The sequence below is a fragment of the Periophthalmus magnuspinnatus genome, chromosome 21, assembly GCF_009829125.3.
Source record: "Periophthalmus magnuspinnatus isolate fPerMag1 chromosome 21, fPerMag1.2.pri, whole genome shotgun sequence".
In the NCBI taxonomy this organism is placed as follows: domain Eukaryota; kingdom Metazoa; phylum Chordata; class Actinopteri; order Gobiiformes; family Gobiidae; genus Periophthalmus; species Periophthalmus magnuspinnatus.
In genome coordinates, this window is record NC_047146.1 from 1,703,893 (window position 1) to 1,725,733 (window position 21,841).

A 21,841-nucleotide genomic window follows, 5' to 3' on the forward strand; every position below is an offset into this window, starting at 1 on the left:
CCTCATCTGTGGACAACACATTTTGGGTTGTTTAGGCCACAGTGCAAATTTTTAGAAGAACAGCAACAAGAACATGTTCAATTTTGAATATTTTTAAGGGTTTAGAATATTTATTTTTTATTTTTATTTAATTTTAATTTTTTTTTTTAATTTTTTTTTTGATTTATTATTATTATTATTATTATTTTAAATTATTTTTTATTTTTATTTAAAGGCACATGTCTTCCTGCACCTGTCAACAGCACTTCAAATGAAACACATTGCTCCAAGAGGCACAATTGTTTCTCATTTTGTTTTTTACACTCAAGCGCTCGGGTCTCGGGAGGTTAACTGAACTTTATTTTTTACATTGCTTGGTCTTGCTACACATCATTAGACCGGTTCTGATATAATTTTTATTGAAAACACACTGTAGCGACCCTGAGCCTGTGTCGCTCAGAGAGGAGATCGGGTCAGGTACCTCGGTCTGACGCACTGCCGTTTGTAAAAAGTAAACTGAGTCGCGTAGTGAATTTTCTGGTGGTTTAATGAACGGCGCAGCTACCCGGCGTCTCCCCTCTCCCTCTCCCAGACAGCAGGAAACCCCGGTGCCTTTGAATCTACCTTTTGCACACGTGAACCCCGCCCCTCACGCCTCGCCATAGCAACCAAATCCCCCGTACGGCTCCTACGCACATGATTCCAGCACCGGCTCACCTTGCCGTAGTATCTTGTCCCGTTGCTCCAGCAGTCTGTATTTCTCCTCTGCGGTCTCAGCCGTCTGTCCGATCAGGTGGAGCAGGGACGAGGGGACTGGGCGGTCCGTCGGGCGGTCCACAGTGCGTTCTATGTGGTCTGTAGTGCGTTCTATACCGCGCTCTCCGGTGCTTTCTAGGCGGTCCGCAGTGCGTTCTAGGCGGTCTACGGTGCGAAACACATACAGGTCTGAGACTTCTGAATCTGCGCCGGACTCTCTCGAGGGGTCTTCAAACTGGAGAGAGCGAGCCATCGGGGACTTCTTCACCGGAGAGCTAAGGAGAAGAGACGACTTTATTAAACCGATGACATAATATATTAGGGATTTTGTAATGGCTCTGGTTTAATTACACAACTGGAACCAACTATATTTGGAAGTGTCATTAGTACGTCAAGTTGGTAATACAGTGGTCCCTGGCTACGTTCTAAAAATAACCCACAACAGGCGAAATCCACGAAGTATCAGCTTTATTTTTTACATTATTCTCTCTGTTTTTGTCTGTAAAACCCCTCACCACACACTTTATACACTTTTCTCACACAGGCGTTAACATTTTCTCACATTTCTCTCTCGTTTAAACTCTCTCAAAGTTCAAACCTTCGTAGGCGTCTTTGTCGGTGCAGAACGTTTCATCGACATTGTGGGTTTTGTCGGGGAGAAAACAAATTGCAAACGCACAGCACTTCAGAGTCACACTGAGATCCAACGTTTATGTAAATTTGTCTGAACACATTCTGTACTGGACAGGAGACACGGCACGGAGGAGACTGATGGACAATGGTCTACAGTCCAACAGCCAATCAGGACGCACGACACCATGGTCTACAGTCCAACAGCCAATCAGGACGCACGACACAATGGTCTACAGTCCAACAGCCAATCAGGACGCACGACACAATGGTCTACAGTCCAACAGCCAATCAGGACGCACGACACAATGCACGTTCAGACGCTGTACATAAAAGCATGTCAAATTGCACTAAAAAAAGACCGCGAAAGCTGAACCACATTATAGCGAGGGACAACTGTATAACCTTATTTTCAAAGTACCTGTTGCCGATATTTGGCACCGATATTTTTCTGCACAGCTCCAGTCCAAATTCACTTAATGAATTTCCCCGCCTGGTTACAGCTCGTCGATGAAGCCGTGAGTTTTACCTGAAGGTCCCAGAGCTGCTGCTGAAGGTGGGCGGTCTGAGGGCGGGTCTCTTCAGAGGAGACGACACTTTGGATTGGATCTGCTCCTCGTCCCTCTTCCCCCCTGCGTCCTGCTGCTGCTGTCCTGTCTGTCCTGTCTGTCCTCTGGCCCTCAGGTCCCCGGGACCTGCCCATCAAAACAAGAATTACACCGAGAAACATTGTGGCGTGAAATTATAAGGCTGAACCATTTGGGACAGCACGGACCGACACAGTGATCAGATTTAGATTTATGTTTTAGTAAAAGGATTCTGTTCAAAGTTCACATTTTAAACACGTCAAGAAGAACTGACAAAAAGACTGAAATATGAAACAACAAACTAATACAAAAATCACAGGGTTAGCAGTTTTTATGCAGAATAAAACCATCTACACGCTACAGAGTTTTTCAGTCTTTAATGATTTTAAAACCTTTGATAAAAAGCGCAGAGTGGACACGAGGAGAATCGCATGAGATTTTAAACCTCTGAGCACAAAGACTGCAGCGAAGAGACCGCACACCACAAGCTAAAAGTCCTGAGTGAACCTTGCGTCACTGTCTGCAGTAAAACGACTCACTCTGAGGCTCTAAACCACGGGTCTCTAACCTGTAGCTTGGAGACCCCTGGAGACGTACCAGTAGCTCTCCGGCCCCTTCCAAGTAGCTCGCAAAAATTTCTGAATTATATGCATTGTACTGAATAAATAAAACTTAATTACCATTATAAAAGTATCATTTTGAAGCCTAACTTTGTGGAATAATAAATTAATAATGGTTTATGTTTAATCAGCATCTAACTGTTCTCCATCTAAGACTCGCCGTGGCACTAACATTTACTCAATTTCTTGCTCCCGCTTAAATTAGTCGCTCTCGTTTCGTTTTGTCGTTTTGTAAAGGCAGGTCACTTGAGTAAAAAGGTTGGGGACCCCTGATCTGAAGTGTTCCAAAGGTCAGAGCGTTGCACTTCTAGTTTAGATACAAGTCAAAACTGCGTTATTATTTTAAGTGAAATGTGGTGCAGTGGTTCAGCTAAACGCTTTTAACGCACAGAAGGCTGGAGATAAACGACACAGGAAGCAGAGTCGCTATCGCTGATCCGCAGCAGCTTCAGCCTGACGTAAACAGACACACGTGAGGATCTGCTCTCACCTTTTTACTTTACTTTTTCACTTCAAACTGGATCATAGCGCAGTTTTTGTGGACTGGGGAGGGCACATGGATGAGAATACTGCAGTTTAACCTACTACTTTATGAGCAATAAATTCGTCTTCATCTATTCACCATTTCCTGAGTTTGCATCTCGCGGCTCTGTGTCCGTCACTCCGTTCGCCCCTGACGCTCTGTTTTTATTGGCTGTTGCCGTGGTGATGTTTTGTGGTTACGACACGACGGAGCAGCTCAGAGTCGCACTGACACCACACACACGAGGATCCACTCTATCCAAACTAAAGAGATTTTAGAGTTTGTGGATGAAATCACGGTACACGGTACTCCAAAAACTCTGTTCAAACTGCGATTTTGTTTGATTCACATTGATCAGGCGGCGGAACGTTTGATTATAAAAGATAAAAATGCGCTCACTCTGTTTCTTCTTCTGCCACAGGAGGATGAGTTTATGTTGGTGGAGAAACTGTCCCTTCTTCTTCGCTCTCGCGGCTGACGCCTATAAACGCACAGAAAACATTCAGGATGAAACTGAAATCAATCCATTTTCACTGGATTTTGAACCCAGACACAGGGAGAACATGCAAAACAGGAATTAATAAAATTTACTTCAGCCACAAAAGTCTCCTACCTTCCTTGCAATGAATTTTGAAATCTTGAAAATGCTGTAATTGCTAAAAACAACGTATTAACAAGTTTCACTTTATTTTTGTCGTTCTGAATCTCCTCTCTCCTTGCTCCCTGTGCTAAGCCCCTCCCCCTTCAGAGCACTATCACAACACAATCAGCTGCGTCGCACTAATGAAACTACTGCACATCACGTCAGGTTTGTCACGTCGTAGTGCACAGTTTTGTATCATGTTTTTGTATATTTATGGAGGATTGTCGTGTGGGAGCGTGGGTGATGTAGACTTGTGGGCGGAGCCTCGTACAGGATCTTACAGCTAAACGTACGGAGGGTTTGAATAGGGCCCAGGAGAGATTGCTAGATTATTCAGACATGCATGGATGACGTCTAAAACCTCTTCAGATGTGTTTTTGATGAGGGAACAACATTATAACACGGGAGAAAACTCAAAAAAAGTGGTTCAAATACAGATCAAAACCAATCGAGACAGGTTAAAGTTTGTTCCATTTGTGTGATTTGTTTAAGCTTTAATACGGATTAGTGCCCGTGTATCATTTAGAACAGTCTCGTGGGCCAAAACTCGTTCCATATTCTCGTACTTACATGGTCGTCGAAGTGCACAACGGCGGAGTTCTGCTGCGGTTTGCAGTAGACGCGCCGCACTTTGCCGAAGCCGCCGAAGTGTTTCTCCAGGACCTTTTTAACATTGAGGTCGGGGGGTACGTGTTTGATGTGGAGCGCGGTGCAGTCGTTCGGGGACAGGCCACCGAGCGAGTCCGTGCTTTCCCGGCGAGATCCGAGACGCGAGGAGGAAGAGGACGGAGAGGAGAAGAGCGACGCCGCGGAGGAGGAGGAAGAGGAGGAGGACGGCTCTGTGTGAGGAGAATCAAACATGTATGATACGATTAAACAAATGGAGTAGGCTCTTAGGCTCTGTGCACACTAGCTAGCTCACCGTGTCTCAAAGCAAAATACAAAACATAAAACAATCTATTAAAATTCAAATTAATTAAAATAAAGACAACCACCCAGTTATTCTTATATGTAGATTATTTCAGTTCAGTTCAGTGTGGTGTTGTTTTAATATTTATGATGCTTCGAAATTAGCATTAGCATTAGCGTTAGCACTGAGACACAAACATGTCTCTCTCTAAACACAATAATCCACAATAAACAGGTCAAACAAACACACTCCTCTCATCCAATCTTTAGGTTAGTGGACATTACAGGTGCTGTCTAGAATTGTCCACAGTGGCGTTAAAATTATCTCCATGGAGACGAGCAGGTGGAGCAACGATGCCAAATCACAGCTCAAATCTGTGGAGAGGCGGAGCTGCTCACAACAAGGTGTATTTTTTTCAATATGTTATTAAAAAACAAAAATAAAATAAACTGTTTAAAGCTGAGTACATGTTTAATGGAGACAAGCAGATGACAAACCCTCCACTAGAAAAGTTACATAATACAGCTTTACTCAAAACTGACTCTTGCGATCTTTGAGTATTCTTATAACGCTGATACCACCTCAAAAACAGACCTGGAGTTGTGTTTTGTTTCATTCACACATGTTTGAGTCACACTTTATTATTAGTCTGTAACATCTACAAAGCTCAAAATGCAACGTTCCACCTTGTGATGTCATCAAGTGGTAGTTTTCAACTTAACTCCTCCTCCTTTTACTTTTAGTTCAGTAGGAGATGAACAACTCCAGGTCTGAAATGATCCAAATGATTCTATAAATGAAGGTGTGTGGAGTTTAAAAACACAGTGGAGCACTTCCTGTATCGCCACATGATGACATCACAAGGTGGAACAGAGTGTTTTCAGTTTGAGAGAAGAACAACTCAGCCTAAATCTGCAGGTTTGTGTGTTAAACATGTGTGAATGAAACGAAACACAACTCCAGGTCTGTGTGTGACGAGGAAACGACATTAGATCAGATCAGAAAATAAAGTAATACGTCCCCTTTAAGTGTCGTCTCTTGTTTACATTGTGGTTGCTAGGCAACAGTTATGGCATCACCTCGACATCTCTGCAGTGGTGGAAGAAATACTCCATTTTGTTATTTATTCAAGTAAAAAATACAAATGCTGGAACAAAAAAATTCTCACATAAAAGCATCACATGAAAAAATCTACGTAAACTATTAAAATACCTGTTTAAAAATGTACTTAAAGAGGAAAAAGTAAAAGTATTTTGCGCATTTTTAGATCTAACAGAGTTTTAAATGTAGCGATTTCCTCCTTTTAACTTTAGTTCAGTAGTAGATTGTCAATTCTCGGGCTAAATTCATCCAAATGATTCTAGAAATGAAGGTGTGTGGAGTTTAAAAACACAGCGGAGCACTTCCTGTATCGCCACACGATGACATCACAAGGTGGAACGGAGTGTTTTCAGTTTGAGAGAAGAACTCGGCCTAAATCTGCAGGTTTGTGTGTTAAACATGTGAGAATGAAACAAAAAAACACAACTCCAGGTCTGTGTGTGACGAGGAAACAACATTAGGACAGATCAGAGAACAGTGTAATATGAGCCCTTTAAGAGGAACGCAAACCCACAGATCTCACCTGTCCCCTCCGGCCTCTCTGCAGTCTCCCTGGCCACTCGCGGTGCTGAGGTTGTCGGGGGGGTGGCTGCCCTCTGCCGCTCCGTCTCCCCTCCCTCGGCCCCGTCCCAAACCTGCTCCTTCGCTTCTCTTTTGGGCGCTCCTGACGTCTCCCTGCGCAGTCCGCTCAGAGCCCGGCCGAACAGCCCGGGAGGAGGGCCGCGGCTGCGCACCAGAGGCCGCTTGGGAGGCTGTCTCGGTGCGTCCGTCTCCCCCGCGGTCTCCTCCTCGGTCACCTCCTTCCCGACGCTCGATCCGGGCGCGTCATCTTTGCGCTTCGTCGCTTTGCCGAGTCTGGCGAACACGTTTGTCTCCGTCGTCGGCTCCACGCTGCTCTCCTTGTCGCCCGCTGCTTTGTCTTTCGCCTCTCCAAAAGTTTGCCCGAATTTGCTCGGTCCAAACGGTGGTTTTGACTGCGTCTGGACAGTTTTGGAGGTAAACGTGAAGGACGACGGGGTTGTGGGCTGGGTGACATTTGAAGTGGCCTTGTTGGGAGTTGCAGGCTGCGAAAATGTGAATTGCAAAGCGGTTGTGGGCGCAGTGCTCGAAGTGGACGCTGTGGGTTGTTGGGCCACGGGTAAGACGGCGGGCTGGGAAAAAGTAAAGCCACCAGTTCCAGGTTTGACGCTTGAAAAAAGACCTGAGGACGAGGATGCTGTCAAAGCTGGCTGCGCTCCTCCTCCGAAGGCTGAATTGGACGTGGTTGTAGTCGTGGATTCGGTGCTTGCGCTAAAAATCGGTTTAAATACAGCCTCGTTTGCTGGTTTAAAGCTAAACTCGGACGTGCTTTGACTGGCATTGGATGAAGACGCCCCAAAGATGCTCGTAGTTGGCGCAGTAGTGGTCGGTTGCCCGAAAACAGGCTGCCCAAAACTGAGCGCTGAACTTGACGTGGAACTTTGCCCAAATTGCAGGGTTTGCTGCGCCCCGAAAGCGCTCGCGTGTCCACCAAACCCCTGTCCAAACCCGCCAGACTGTCCAAAAGTGGCTCCAAAAGACGGCGCCTGTCCAAAAACCGAACCCTGCGCGGCGTTTTGTCCACTGCCGCCTCCGAAAACAGAACCAGTCTGCGGGCCGAACGCTGGAGGAGCTTGCTGCGGGGTCGTGCTGGAGGATTGCCCGAACATCGGAGCTGGTAGCGGGGTTGTAGTTGCTTGTCCGAACGCCGGAGGTGGCTGGGCGGCGGTGGAGCCTTGTCCGAACACGGGGGCTTGCTGCGGGGCGGAAGACGTTTGCCCGAACGTTAGCACCGGCTGGGAGGTGGCGGCGGGTTGACCGAACGCAGGGGCATGTCCAAAGACGCCGGAAGACGAAGTTTGTCCGAATCCAGACCCGAAGAAGCCCATGTTTTGCTGCTGCGGCTGGCTCGAGCTCTGTTGCCCAAAAACTGGCTGGAACGGCCCCGGTTTGACGGCGTTACTTGGGGCTTGAAACGCACCGCTTTGGGCACTTCCAAACGGGTTCGATGGATTCATTATTGGTCTAAATAAAACAGTACTCCTTTACGAATCCGCAGGAGAATTTAAAAAATAATAATAATAATAAGATTCGTGAGTTGTTTACACGAACAGCATGATCCCAAAAACAGCAGAGCACTTTCGAGCAGCGAGTAAACAACCGAAAAACACGGCTCACGGGTTAAATTTGAGTGTAAAAGTAATCAAAAGCGGCATATCTTATCCAATATGGTTCGTATAATGAACAATTGTACTTATATGATATACTCAAGCACTAATAATGAGAAAAAACACGGCTGTTAGACGTTACTTCTCAGCGGCGCTCAATCATGTCTCACTTCCGGTCCGTCGCTTATTTTTGTCCCCTTTCCGCTCTGATTTTTGGTTCCGCTCTTTTTGGAAAATGCCATAAAATTAATAATATTCATTCTGATTCACTGACATTAAACATAAAATAAAAGTAAGACAAATCAAGTTATTACTGTTTCAAAATACCTGCATTTATTTTTTTAAATTTTTTTCTAGCTTTTTTATACAGGCTTCTTTTTACAGTACATGCGTTTAAATAATAACTCTTATTTTATTTAAATTTTTTTATGTGCCATTTTCGTAACTTAAAGTTTTAATGAGGTCTATTTTTATTTTTAAATATATTAAAACACGACAGCCGGGCAGTAGGGGGCGGTGTTACGCGTTACCTCAGCCTCAGCCACTATGAAACAGAGGAAGACGAATTAGAAAAACCCCAATGGACTTTCAAAGCGTGGATGTTTTATACTCTCATCTTGTTTAATAACTATGCACTATTATCACCGGATTCTACGCTATTTTCCACGCGTATTTGGGTAATAACTGTCTCCAAAAAGCAGCGCAGTGAGCGGCGTGTCACCTTGAATGTTCCTACCTCCAACTGTCAACGTTACCGCGCGTAAACGAGCTAAAAGACTAGTGTCCAAGCTCTGTTGACCGATAATTTAGGTTATTTATGAATCATTTAGGCTTGTGTTTTTATTATAGGATTGTAGCAGTTGGAAAAGTCTCCTAATAAAACAGTAGTGGAGGTAGAATGGGTGTAGTGCTGCGTAATCTCCAGAAGGTGGTGCCAATTCGACGCGCCAGGCTGCGTAAAGACGTGGACACGCTACGTCACATACTGGGGATCCAAAAGTTTGACCTGGGCATCATCTGCGTGGACAACCAGCGAATACAGCAGATCAACAGCCTCTACAGGAAGAAAAACCTGCCCACGGATGTTCTGTCGTTTCCTTTTTACGAGGTATTTTGAGTTTCGGGGTGTATTCAAGTGCAGTTTTATATCATGTCATACTTTACACATCAGGAAATGTCCACGTGTTCATCATGTGGGTTTATTATTAGATAGTTAAGTTATGTACAGAGGAGGGAGAGGGAATACAGGGGTAAAAGGATGATGAGGTTAAAACTGACAGGAAACGGGAAGGGAAAACTGCAGAGGAGAGGAGCAAAGGATGGAGAGGAGAGGGTCAGAGGGAGCAGAGGATGGAGAGGAGAGGGTCAGAGGGAGCAGAGGATGGAGAGGAGAGGGTTAGAGGGAGCAGAGGATGGAGAGGGTCAGAAGGAGCAGAGGAGAGGGTCAGAGGAGGCAGAGGAGAGGGTCAGAGGAGCAGAGGATGGAGAGGAGAGGAGCAGAGGATGAGAGGAGAGGGGCAGAGGATTGAGAGGAGAGGGTCAGAGGGAGCAGAGGATGGAGAGGGTCAGAAGTAGCAGAGGAGAGGGTCAGAGGAGCAGAGGATGAGAGGAGAGGAGCAGAGGATGAGAGGAGAGGAGCAGAGGATGGAGAGGAGAGGGTCAGAGGGAGCAGAGGAGAGGGTCAGAGGAGCAAAGGATGGGGAGGGGAGGGTCAGAGGGAGCAGAGGAGAGGGTCAGAGGAGCAGAGGATGAGAGGAGAGGGTCAGAGGAGCAGAGGATGCAAAAGGAGAGGGTCAGGTGGAAGAAAGGATACAGAGGAGAGAGTCAGATGCAGGGGCGCAATGGAGTAATTTACCCTTGAAATAATGAATTTCCAGGATATCCGACCCGGAAAACTTCCCTGTCCGCTGCACAGAGACGAGCTGAATTTGGGAGACGTGTTCCTCGGAGTCGAGTTTGTGATGAAACAATGTCAAGAAGAATCCTTAGATTTCCACGGTGCTCTTACCGTAAGTTTGGCTAAAACGTGTTTATTAAATATTACGATTGTTCATATCAGTTTACAACAGTGTACACTAGATACTTTGCAGTGACGTCACGCTGGGGGTGTTCTACATGTGTGCGTATGGCGGAATGTTCAGCGGTCGCCATGGAGACACAATGCACACTTGAGCAAACACTGCCAAATAAGATTTAAGATCGTCTGAAAACTCAAGAAAAAATACAAAATGGATTTAAACGGCACATTTTCAGGAACCTCAACAGCAAAGTAAAGCATTCACCCTCTTACCGAAAGGTTGCCAGATCAAACCTCACTCCAAGCACCTGCTGTTGTTCTTGTTATTGTTTTGGGTCTTTCTTTAACATCGGTCCACTCCGGTCACTGGGAAAGGGCATCTTGTGTAAAAATCAGAAAGATTGCTCGGACAACATTCGACCAAAAAACCAGAGCCGCTCATATATGATTGGTTTGATGTGGAGGTTTGACATTTTTGCAGCGTTGTAATTTTTTTGCATTGCATTGTGGGTTATTTTTCAGGCAGTCACGGCTCATGGCATCTGTCACCTGTTGGGTTATCGACACGAAACTGACGAAGAGTGGACCGAGGTAAAGATCTGCTCCAGACTTAATACTATTATAGAAGAGATATTACACGAAATCAATATATATTTTTTTGTTTTTCCAAGTTGTAACATTATTCTTGATCCAAAACACGTCTGAAGAGGATTTAGACGTCATCCCTGCGTGTTTGAGTATTAAAAACAGAAATATACTTTGAAATGACGTCCTCTTGTTTTGTTTAACCTCCTAAAGTGCACGGTTGACTTTTACAAGCTTTTAAATCAGACGCATTCTGCAAACTGGACTTTTCAGAGTTTTAATCCGTGTTCTAGTCGTTTCTTCTCACTGACCCTCTGAAGTTTACAACGACGTCAGCGCCACAGTTTTCTAACGTGGAAGTCAGCGGATTAGTGTCTTTTTTCTACATAAATATCAGTTTTTTGCAGTAGCTCCCCCTGCAGGTGTCGTCTTGTGAGTGCAGTTTGAGACAGATACGCAGAGCTTTTGTAGTCGACCAATCGATCGGCAGCGCACGTCTTTAGTCGACCACGGCCCCGTTCATCCCAGAAAATAATAATAATAATAGTGTTTTGTTTGTTCTCCAGATGTCGCAGAGGGAGCAGTACATCCTGAGTGAGTTTAACAGGCTCACAGGGCGCCGCCTAGAGCCCATGATGAAGAAGTGCAGCCAGGACTCGAGATGAAGAGCGCTCACCAGAACTAACGCTGCGTTCAGCGCCTCTCAGGATTCTGAGTTCAGATTTACGAAACTCTGAAATGTTCTGGACGCATCATGAGCCGAATAATGAGCCTGTGTGAGAAAAGCACCGCGGTTTAAATCCAAACACAAACCGACACAAAAACGACACAAACTGACACAAACCGACACAAACTGACACAAACTGACACAAACCAACACAAACCAACACAAACCGACACAAAAATGACACAAAAATGACACAAAAATGACACAAACTGACACAAAAATGACACAAACTGACACAAAAATGACACAAACTGACACAAACCGACACTACAAGAACTGCAACAAGCATTTTTTTTATTTTATTTTTTTACAAAAATATTTACAATAATTTTAGTAAAATAGAATCTACTTAGTTTTATCAAGAATTTACATAGTTTACAAAGTCAGGACTAAACCAGGACTAAACCAGGACTAAACCAGGACTAAACCAGGACTAACTACACTGAAACCATAAATATCTTTTGTCTCCACCTGTTGTTCTTTGCCTGGGTCTGAGGATGGTGTTATAGATGAGGATGGATTATGTCTAAGGCACATTCCTGTTTAAAGAAGGATGGTCTTTCCTCACAAAAACATCTTCTTTATCTCTCCTCTCAGACCATTTCTTTTCTGTGGCTCAGATCTGAACCTCACTCTGTTCAAAGCAGTGGTCAGTGTCTTTGAGATGGAGATGAACAGCAGACTGTGGTCCTGAGCTGCTCTTTGTCGTGTTGGTTCATTCTTTTATGGAGATGAACAGCAGACTGTGGTCCTGAGCTGCTCTTTGTCGTGTTGGTTCATTCTTTTATGGAGATGAACAGCAGACTGTGGTCCTGAGCTGCTCTTTGTCGTGTTGGTTCACTCTTTTATGGAGATGAACAGCAGACTGTGGTCCTGAGCTGCTCTTTGTCGTGTTGGTTCACTCTTTTATGGAGATGAACAGCAGACTGTGGTCCTGAGCTGCTCTTTGTCGTGTTGGTTCATTCTTTTATGGAGATGAACAGCAGACTGTGGTCCTGAGCTGCTCTCTCTCGTGTTGTACTGTCTCTTATGAAGTCTCTGTTTAGTTTCTCCAGTCTAACGCTCACTTTACTCCTCACTGAATGTGTACGGCTCGGGGTTTTGTCCTTTTGTACTACTACTTCTAATACTCCTGCTGCTACTACTACTACTACTACTACTACTACTGCGTTCACACTGTAGGAGCCGTGGTGCCGGTTTCACACAGGGTTAAATGGTTGATTTTCCTGACGGTGCTTGACTAAACTGCTGTGATAATCCAGATGAACTGCCTTCCTGATCCTCCAGTGTTTGCACTTGTTCCAGGTCCTATGTTCTGCATTTTACCACATTATAAAGTTTTTTGTTTTTGTTTCATTCACGAATACTTAAGTAATGCTGTAGTGTAAACCTAATGTACAAACTCCGACACCCGGTGGTAAGGTAAAACCCGGAAGGTAAAAAAAGTAACTTTTTAAATGAGTTTTTTGTTGTTTTTTTTTTTACTTCCTGGTTGGACACATCTGCAGCGGTGGAAGAAAACAAAGTCAAAGTAATGTGCTGTACTTAACTATACATTTTCTTGAGTACATTTTACGGTGTGTACTTTTTACTTTTACTTGAGTACATTTGAGAGCAGTATCTGTACTTTCTACTCCACTACGTTTTTGAACAGGACTGAAAAGTTAAAGTACTTTTTATTTTACTTTTTTGAGACCTACTGAAACGTCTGAGGGTTTGTTTTTAACACGTATTTGTATTTGTATTTTTTACTTGAATAACAAAATGGAGTATTTCTTCCACCACTGCAGAGATGTGGAGGTGATGCCATAACTGTTACCTAGCAACCACAATGTAAACAAGAGACGACACTTAAAGGGGCCGTATTACTTTATTTTCTGATCTGTTCTAATGTTGTTTCCTCATCACAAACGGAGCTGGAGTTGTGTTGTTTGTTTGTTTTTTTGTTTCATTCTCACATTTTTTTGTTTCAACACACAAACAAACCTGCAGATTTAGGCTGAGTTCTACTTCTCTCAAATTGAAAACACTCTGTTCCACCTTGTGATGTCATCATGTGATACAGGAAGTGCTCCGCTGTGTTTTTAAACTCCACACACCTTCATTTCTAGAATCATTTGGATCATTTCAGCTTCTGGAATTATTAATCTCCTACTGAACTAAAGGTAAAAAGTAGGAGGAGTTAACTTGAAAACTACCACTTGATGACATCACAAGGTGGAACAGAGCGTTTTGAGCTTTGGAGATGTTACAGACTAATAATAAAGTGTGACTCAAACATGTGAATGAAACAAAACACAACTCCAGGTCTGTTTTTGAGGAGGTTAGAACACGACTTAAAGTGACAGGAGTCAGTTTAGTGTTTTATTTAAACTAATAAAAAAAACCCACAACTTTATTTTGTTAAATGAAGGTTTAAACTGCCACATAAGCGCCTTTGTCATTTAAAGTGTTCATGACATAGAGGGATTCTACTACTTCCTGTATTTTTGGGCTTTTTCCTCAACGTTCTGTAAAAATACACAAATCACAGGTACAATCCCACCAAGAAAAAACAAAAACACACAAATGACATCAGGCTGAAAATGCATAATATGGGACCTTAAATCAACCGTAGAGAATGAAAAGTTTAAAATACCTCACAATGTTCCGTAGTTTCACTTTATTTGACACGTGATTGCTGCATTTCAGAAAAAGTAGTGTTTGTGTTGTATTACTCCTAAAGTGCACAGTTTGTATGATTTTGATTTGTGCGTCTGATGAAACGGACAATAAAATGTTTTTTTTTTCTGTGGGAAAATAAATGAGTCGTTTATGAGAAACAGGAGCCAAAGACCAGGAGGTGTAAGTCCACGAACCCCCTGACCCACCTGACTCCTCCTCTCACCTGACTCCTCCCCTCACTAACTCCTCTCTCCTGACTCCTCCCCTCACCTAACTCCTCCCCTCATCTGACTCCTCCTCTCACCTGGCTCCTCCCCTCACCTGACTCCTCACCTGACTCCTCCTCTTGCCTGACTCCTCCCCTCTCCTGACTCCTCCTCTCTCCTGACTCCTCCTCTCACCTGACTCCTCCTCTCCCCTGACTCCTCCTCTCACCTGACTCCTCCCCTCACCTGACTCCTCCTCTCACCTGACTCCTCCTCTCACCTGACTCCTCCTCTCACCACTTCATGATCCTGTTTGATTTTACACAAAAGGTGAGACTGAAAAACTGTTGGTTAATGTTAATGTTAATGCTAATGTTAATGCTAATGCTAATGCTAGCTTCCTGTAGACTGTATTATTCTGTTTGAGAGACGTGTTTAACAGCACAAATCAGTTCTCCTGTTGTATTTCCTCCTAAGTCTCTTCTTTCTGGTCACATTGTGTTAAAAAAAGCTCAGATTAAAGTCTGACTTGTGTAACAGAGCCTCAGACGCAGAAGTGCCTACAGTTAGCGTCACACCTCCAGTGAATGTTGACGACATGAGCTCCACAGTTTGAATCCGTCAGTGTTTTTTGCGTGTGTGTGTTTAGCCCCGGTGCCTCCAAACGCCACAGTGATCTTCGAGGTTGAAGCGTTGGCCGTGTCCCGGGGCCCTCGCAGCGTGGAGGCCTTCAGCAACATGGACCAAAATAAAGACCGAAAACTCACCAAAGACGAGGTAACTGCCATTTTAAAAGCATCACTCAACACTTTTCAGAACAAGTGCTGGAGTGTTACAGCCGAGTAAGAGTACCTTTACTTCAAAATACTATTACTCAAGTACAAAGCTGTTAGAAAAAGTATCTGTGAAAACTACAGTGAACATGAACTGTCTGGACGTAACATCTGATTTATAATTTAAAGTCATTTCATTTGCAGGAAAAAAACATGAAATAATGTAAAAAATCTGGTATTTCACAGAGACACAAAAATGAATCAAACTAAATCAAATCTGAAGCAGCTGCAAGAAACACAAAAGTTCAGATCATTTCATATTTTTACATAAAACTCCAGTCACTTTAGACTCACAGAGAGAAGAGGAAACACAACTTTTACTCGAGTAAGAGTACTGTTACTCTGTACCATATATTACTCAAGTAGAAGTAAAAGTACGGGGCCTTAAAAGTGTCAGAAAAGTCCAGTTTTATTCCAAAGTGAGTCCAGTAAATGTACTTGAGTAAATGTAACTGAGTACTACCCACCTCTGCTGCCCATAGATACTTATTGTACATAATGGAGTTTACTGTACAAGTATTTATGATGTTCAAAGTATATTGTGATATTTTTCACATGTATTTTAGTTCCACTTGTGTATCTAACTGGCCTATTTAAATCCTTATTTATCTGGAACAGTTTGGACTTTTTGTCTGTCCTTTGCTGTTACAACACTGCAATTTCCCCACTGAGGACAAACAAAGGTTTTCTTATTTGATTGATTTTATTGATTTTCTTGTACAGATTGATTTGTGAATGTGTTTGTGATTGAAAAGTCCCATGATATAACAGAATGACTTTGACATTTACAGCAGAGACTTACATACACTTACATTACATGAGGAACAACATTGGAATTGAAAGTGTAAATCAAGTTCAAAGTTCAAAACAGATGTAAATGTAGATGTCAAATATGTAGAGTCTGAGTTTAGTTTTGCAGTAACAGTATGAACACTATTAGTCTGCAGAATTCAAAGGAAACAGTGAAGAGATGCTGTGTTCCATCTGCAGTCCCTGAGACATACAAAAACACACACTACACAAACAGTACAGTTATGTCATGATAAAAACACTAGAATGACACTAATCAACTCAATATTGTGGAAAATGGCCTGTTTTATTAGATCAGGATTTTGTCATGATTTGAACTCTCCCCATGTCATATTTGATCAAGTTTAGAAAAGTTTGACTAAATAACTCACATTTCAACACAAAAATAGTCAATAGTCAAATTAGTCAAATATAAAAGGCACAAATTTGATCAAACTGTGGAGAACAAAGCTGCTATTTCAGTTTAGGGAAATGTGCAGTGTCTCCAGGACCAATCCAGACCCCAGTGTAGAGAGGCCGAGTGAACCTGGTCTGGACTCTGTGGAGGAGGCTCATGGTACTTTCAGAGACGCTGTAAAACGCCAAAACCCCTGCACTGTGGTCCAGGTAAACCCCGATTCTGGACCCGACTGGACCTGAGACCTGGGACTGGACTTTGTTAAACCAAAATGAAGGACTGGTATTTTCACAGTCGAAGGCCCAGGATTTATCATTGTATCCAAATCTACATTCATCAGAGTTTCCTTTCCTCTGAATCTCTCTGTATGAAACTGCTATATAAACCCTCCTCCCGCTCCACTCCACCTCCCAGTAACAGCGGCCCGTCAGACTCTCTCTGCTCAGGACTTGACCCCAGTAACTGAATCTGTCTGGATGATCTGGATAACTCTGGTCTTCACTCATACATGTTACTCTTCTGTTTCCATCAGACAGAGACAGTCTGGTGTAAACTGTGTTTGTGTCCAGAGTGATTTCTGTCGAATAATATAAGAAGTCCTCTCTGGAGCTGAGTTCAGCTGGTGGCAGTAAAACCTGGACTGGACTCAGAGTGAGCTGGAGTGTGTCCCTGAGCTTGGACACAGCTCTGGTCACTTCCTCAAAGTATCCCCGGTCCCCTGTGTGAATGGTGGCTGGCTCTGTGCTCTGTGTGTGTGGGGACAGTGAAGCGTAGCGCTGTATAAACTGGTTATGATCCTGGGTGAGGTCCAGTGTGTCCAGCTCAGAGAGGCTCCTCTTCAGCCCCCTCACGTCCTGCTGCAGTTGGTCCTGGAGCTCTTGGACTCGGCTCAGTTGGGTGTCCTCCTGGGAGCGGATCTGCTGCTCCACTTCAGAGCGTCTTTTGTCCAGGAGAAGGGCCATGTCTCTGAAGCTGTCGTTGCTGCGCTGCACTGCTGTCTGGGCAGAGCTCCTGATGTCCTGGGCCTCCTGTTGGAGCCTCTTCAGGTCTGTCTCTTTGTGCTGGAGGCTCTGGAGCAGCAGGGCCCTCCTGGCCGGCAGCTCTGCCTGCCTCTGAGCCCTCTCTGAGGCAGAGGACACTATGTCATGACCCTTATGTTGGTCCACAGAGCAGAGGTAACAGAGGAGCTGCTGATCTGTGACGCAGAACATCTTCTTCACTTCGTCGTGTTGTTCACAGATGTTTTCCTGGAGCCTGTGAGACGGCGCCACCAGCTGGTGTTTCTTAAAAGCTGCAACTACATCATGAGGCTGTAGGTGGCGCTCACAGTAAGAGGCCACACACTGCAGACAGGACTGGACAGCTCTCAGCTTCCTCCCAGTGCACACATCACAGGACACATCCTCAGGTCCGGCATAGCAGAGGGCAGCAGGGGGCGCTGTCTTCTTCATCTGCTCTACTACAGCTGCTAACATGATGTTTTTACCCAGGGCAGGCCTGGGGCTGAAGCTGAGGCGACATTCAGGACAGCTGTAGAGCTGCTTCTCGTCCTCTTGGTCCCAGTGCTGTTGGACACAGTTCCTGCAGTAGCTGTGTCCACAGGGAATAGTCACAGGATCCTTCAGTAGATCCAAACACACGGAGCAGGAAAAGGCTTCTTGGTCGAGTGCTTTCTGCGCCATCTCTCCTGGATCAGAAACAGTTTGACTTGGACAGAAGTGAAACTTAAGAGTGAGAGCTGCACCCACAGCTCTGTGTGGAGGAAGCAGGAAGCCACGCCTCTTAAAGGCACACACACATGTTTTATCAGAGTTCAAAAGAGACTGTGTGAGCAGTTTACAGTCACACACACAGGGTCATTGGGCACAAGTCAAACTATACAAAAGAGAATCAAAGAGGAACAAAGTGTAAAGGATCAGTGTAGTGCCACAGTGCTTTGGTGTGAGGAGGCAGGCTTTATAAACTTATCAACAAACACCACCTTCATCAGGCTCTTTCTTTATTGGTTTAGTCCTGGTTTAGTCTCGGTCTAGACCAGTTGGCCGTTGTACTGGTTAATACCTCAATACTTTTCTGTGTCTAGTTACTATTACACTTTTAGTGCAGTACAATGACGTGTCAAATGAAATAATGTCCAAATTAAAACTGCAAGCAGTGATAAAGGCGGTGACGTGTGATTCAATATTTCCAGTGTCATGTTGGAGATAAATATTTACGGCCCATTGTAACTTTGCAGGGGGCGCTGGAGAGCCATTTTTAAACATAGAATTGTAATCCAAACATATATTTTTTTATATAATTTTAGCTCATCATAACCACACCCTGGGACTTATGTAAATAATTTGAACAACTTGTGATTCCAGATATGTCCTGATGACGCTGCCTCAGTTTGGAGTCCATCAGATAAAAACCCTAGAACGAGTTTGTTAAATTACGAGGTCTTGATTTTGGACGTCTCAAGTTTGACCCAAGATGGCAGAAGCTCTGTGTGGTTTAGGGCGGGGCCATAATATATTTCTTTGTCTCGAGATGTTCTGTGTACCTGCCAAGTTTTACACGCTCAAAATGAAAAAATAGGCTCCGCCCCCCTCCTATTTCATAATGTAGTTTAGTTTTCATGAGGGTGCCACTGAGTTTTTAGCATTTTCTCTTTTACTCAGAAGCAATTTACTTGGCGGAAAGGAATAATAATAATAATCTTTTTCTTTTCTTCCATTTTTCACGCCTAAATGATAAATGTTACAATGATGGGGCTTTGTCACTTTGTTATGAAGCTTGTATGAATTTAAAAAAATAGAATTTGAAGGGGGCGCTATAGAGCCGCGTTAAAAGATAGAGGCCTAATTTGCATGTCTTTACGTCCAGCTCAGAAATGTGCACGCGCCCTTCATTGGGTCCATTCAAATCCGACAATGTTTGTAAAAGATAGGATAGTTTTTAAATTTTTCCAAAACTTTATCATGACCGCGCCCAACATTTTATTTCAAATTTAACTGATATCCTTTTATTGCACATGGGTTTTGTGTCTTTTGGCAAAGTTTGAAGTGTTTTGGATGAAAACAGTTGGAGGAGATGTCAAAAGATTATGACTGATTTTGTCGATCTCGGGTTTGATCCAATATGGCCGACTTCCTGTAGGGTTTAGGGCGGGGCCATAGTGTCATTTTTTACATGTCCTGACGTGACCTATTTTTGATGCTAAGTTTCATTTGTTTACGATGACTTTTTTCTGGGCGGGGCTTCCATTGCTGTAATGTAAATCGATTTTTGAGGTGGCGCTACAGAGTCATCTTTCATTATTTTTTCTTCACTCAAAATTCAAGCTCACTGAACTCTATTTTTTGATTCCACCCACTTGTCTATACATTATTGTTTACTGCTTGTTTTTTGCCATTTAGCTCCAAAATTGTCCAAATACCTCACACGTTGGTGCTCGGTTCCTAATGAGTTAAGCCTGTGCTCTATTTGCAGGTGAAAGAGTACCTAAAACAGGACTACACCAAAGTGGGAAACCCTCGAGACGACGCGTTTTACCAGAAAATCATGGAGGACATTTTTATGAAGAACGACCACAACCGCGACGGACAGATCAGCGCCAAAGAATACAATATATATGAGCACGACGAACTGTAGCGTCCACATGAAACACGCCTTTAAAGCACATATGACAACCAGGGGAACGGGGACCCCCTGGGGTACTCGACCACTTACTGCGGGGACTTGGAATACGTTCACATACAAAAAGTCAATTAGAATCAAATGTGAAATCTTTAAGAATCTTGTAGGATTTGGGACGCCAGTATCATGAAAACGAGGAAGTATAAATGTACACATTGACAAGATACTACTGTAGTGAATACATGTATGTAGCCGGGTCAAATAAAACAAAACCTAACTTCACAAGTAGTAGTTGCAATTTTCGGCCTAGCCACTAGATGTCACTGTACTATGTGGGTCATGCAATAGTCACTTGAAGTCGCTCGCGTGATGTCATCAAAGGCAGACAGCCAAGTGCCTCAATGAGAACCTGACAGAAAACGGTGCGTGTGAGGAGTAAAAATTTGTAGAACCAAGGACTGAGATTCAAATTTTCCATCCTGTGAAAAGTGTAACGGTTCACGTAACGGAAAGACGGAGCTGTGTGACGGCGTGAGTGTTAATTTCAAATAAATTCAATGTAATTGTTTAGAATATTTAAGAATGTTTTATTATTTTGTGACCAATCTTGTACATTTATGACTGACTCAGAGGGGAGATAGCACTGTCCAGGGTTCTTCTGTGTGCTAAGTTGTTCTGGGCAGTCTGTCCGCCATTTTAACGTGAGTTGAAGTTCACTGTTAAACTGTACTTCCATTTCTTTTGTTCCGTTGCTATTTCAATGTAAAATAAGTCGTGTTATTCCATGTTTTGTTATAGGATAAGCCCACTACTGTTGTCTTTTGTCTTTTGTCGCATGTTTTTTATATTTACTGTTGATTATTACAAAGAAACCGTTTTTGAAAAAAGCCAAATCAAACCAAAATGTAATCACCGCGACAAATGTTGGTGTCAGAAGTGGGATATCCTGGTAAATTTAGCAGCTTTTTATTTTGTTTTTATTAGCCTTTTGGACTTTTAAGACAACAGTAGTGGTGAAGAGGAGTTCCGCCCAGCTGAAGAGACTGCTGCTGTGTGAGAGTACCCGCTGCAACAGTTCCAGAGGGCTCAAGGATACCAGAGAGCAGGTGTTTCACTGCCTGGACCTAGCCACGCTGGAGGTGAACCAGCAGGAGGTGGTTCAGTTGCACCTCTATCAGAGAGTGGTAACCAAATATTAGAGTTACAAACAAAACTTAATGAACTGAGTCAGAAACATGATGCTGTAATGTCAAGTGTTGCTTCTTTGGGTGATGTACAAACAAGGTCTATTGTGTATGTGCCAAGAGAGAAACAGATTGTGCCCTTTAATGGTGACCCAGGGAAAGACGCTCCCTCTGTAGACGAGTTTATTGAAGAGCTTGAGCGGGCTATGAGTCTAAGGGGTCTAAGGGGAAGGGACCAAGTCGACTTTATTCTGTCACATTTAAGAGGTTGCACATTAGATGAAATTAAGTTATGTACTCATAGACGCACTGTTGAACCCACTGTCTTGTTTTCTTATCTACATGAGGCATTTAGAGAGAAGCGTACAACACCACAGTTATTACATGCATTTTTTATTTTTTTTTCCAAATGTTTTTATTCGGAACATGGACTGAAAAAACAAATCACATTAGCATACAACTTAGATGTCCCCATTTTTTTTTTTTTTTTTTTTTAAACAAACACACAAGTACAGTGCGGTAGAGCTGCACACAGCACAAGCACACAAACCTAGAAACAACACCCACACTGCACAAGTGCCAAACCACAAAAAAAAAAGAATTAATAACACAATAATAATAATAATAATGATAAATTAAAATCAACATCCCCATCCCACCACATCTCAGCCCAACATACAAAGTGCACAACACCAATCAACCATTCCCAAACAGTGCAAACCTCACAAAAGCTAGGGACCGGCACACATTCATATCGACAACACCTGCAAATTTGTGAAATACGAGATAAAGCATTGCCACACCTGTAAAAATTTGTCTGTACCTCCCCTTAATGTGTATTTAATTTTTTCAAGTTTCAGATAAC

The 21,841-nt window shown here is 43.5% G+C and overlaps 3 protein-coding genes across 3 annotated transcripts in view; 1 reads left to right on the forward strand and 2 right to left on the reverse strand.

The window, feature by feature from the left end:
* The window catches only part of LOC117389424 (germinal-center associated nuclear protein), a 39,780-nt gene extending 31,692 nt beyond the window's left edge, over nucleotides 1–8,088 (reverse strand). The window contains exons 1-5 of the mRNA XM_055230569.1: nucleotides 6,273–8,088; nucleotides 4,309–4,577; nucleotides 3,495–3,576; nucleotides 1,895–2,060; nucleotides 697–1,010 (exon numbers count right to left, since the gene is read on the reverse strand). Coding sequence (XP_055086544.1) covers nucleotides 697–1,010; nucleotides 1,895–2,060; nucleotides 3,495–3,576; nucleotides 4,309–4,577; nucleotides 6,273–7,785 — 2,344 coding nt within the window. The 5' untranslated portion in view covers nucleotides 7,786–8,088. The remainder of the gene's footprint in view (nucleotides 1–696; nucleotides 1,011–1,894; nucleotides 2,061–3,494; nucleotides 3,577–4,308; nucleotides 4,578–6,272) is intronic.
* A 395-nt stretch (nucleotides 8,089–8,483) lies between these two features.
* Nucleotides 8,484–13,639, forward strand: LOC117389370 (endoribonuclease YbeY-like). The gene is made up of 4 exons (XM_033987036.2): nucleotides 8,484–9,043; nucleotides 9,813–9,944; nucleotides 10,475–10,543; nucleotides 11,104–13,639. Exons 1-4 carry the CDS (start codon nucleotides 8,834–8,836, stop codon nucleotides 11,200–11,202), a joined length of 510 nt encoding a protein of 169 aa, XP_033842927.1. The 5' UTR covers nucleotides 8,484–8,833; the 3' UTR covers nucleotides 11,203–13,639.
* A 1,909-nt stretch (nucleotides 13,640–15,548) lies between these two features.
* LOC129457289 (E3 ubiquitin/ISG15 ligase TRIM25-like) lies at nucleotides 15,549–17,948 on the reverse strand. Its single transcript, XM_055230606.1, has one exon. The coding sequence runs from the start codon at nucleotides 17,854–17,856 to the stop codon at nucleotides 16,231–16,233; it is 1,626 nt and encodes a 541-aa protein (XP_055086581.1). The 5' UTR covers nucleotides 17,857–17,948; the 3' UTR covers nucleotides 15,549–16,230.
* Nucleotides 17,949–21,841: the final 3,893 nt, after the last annotated feature.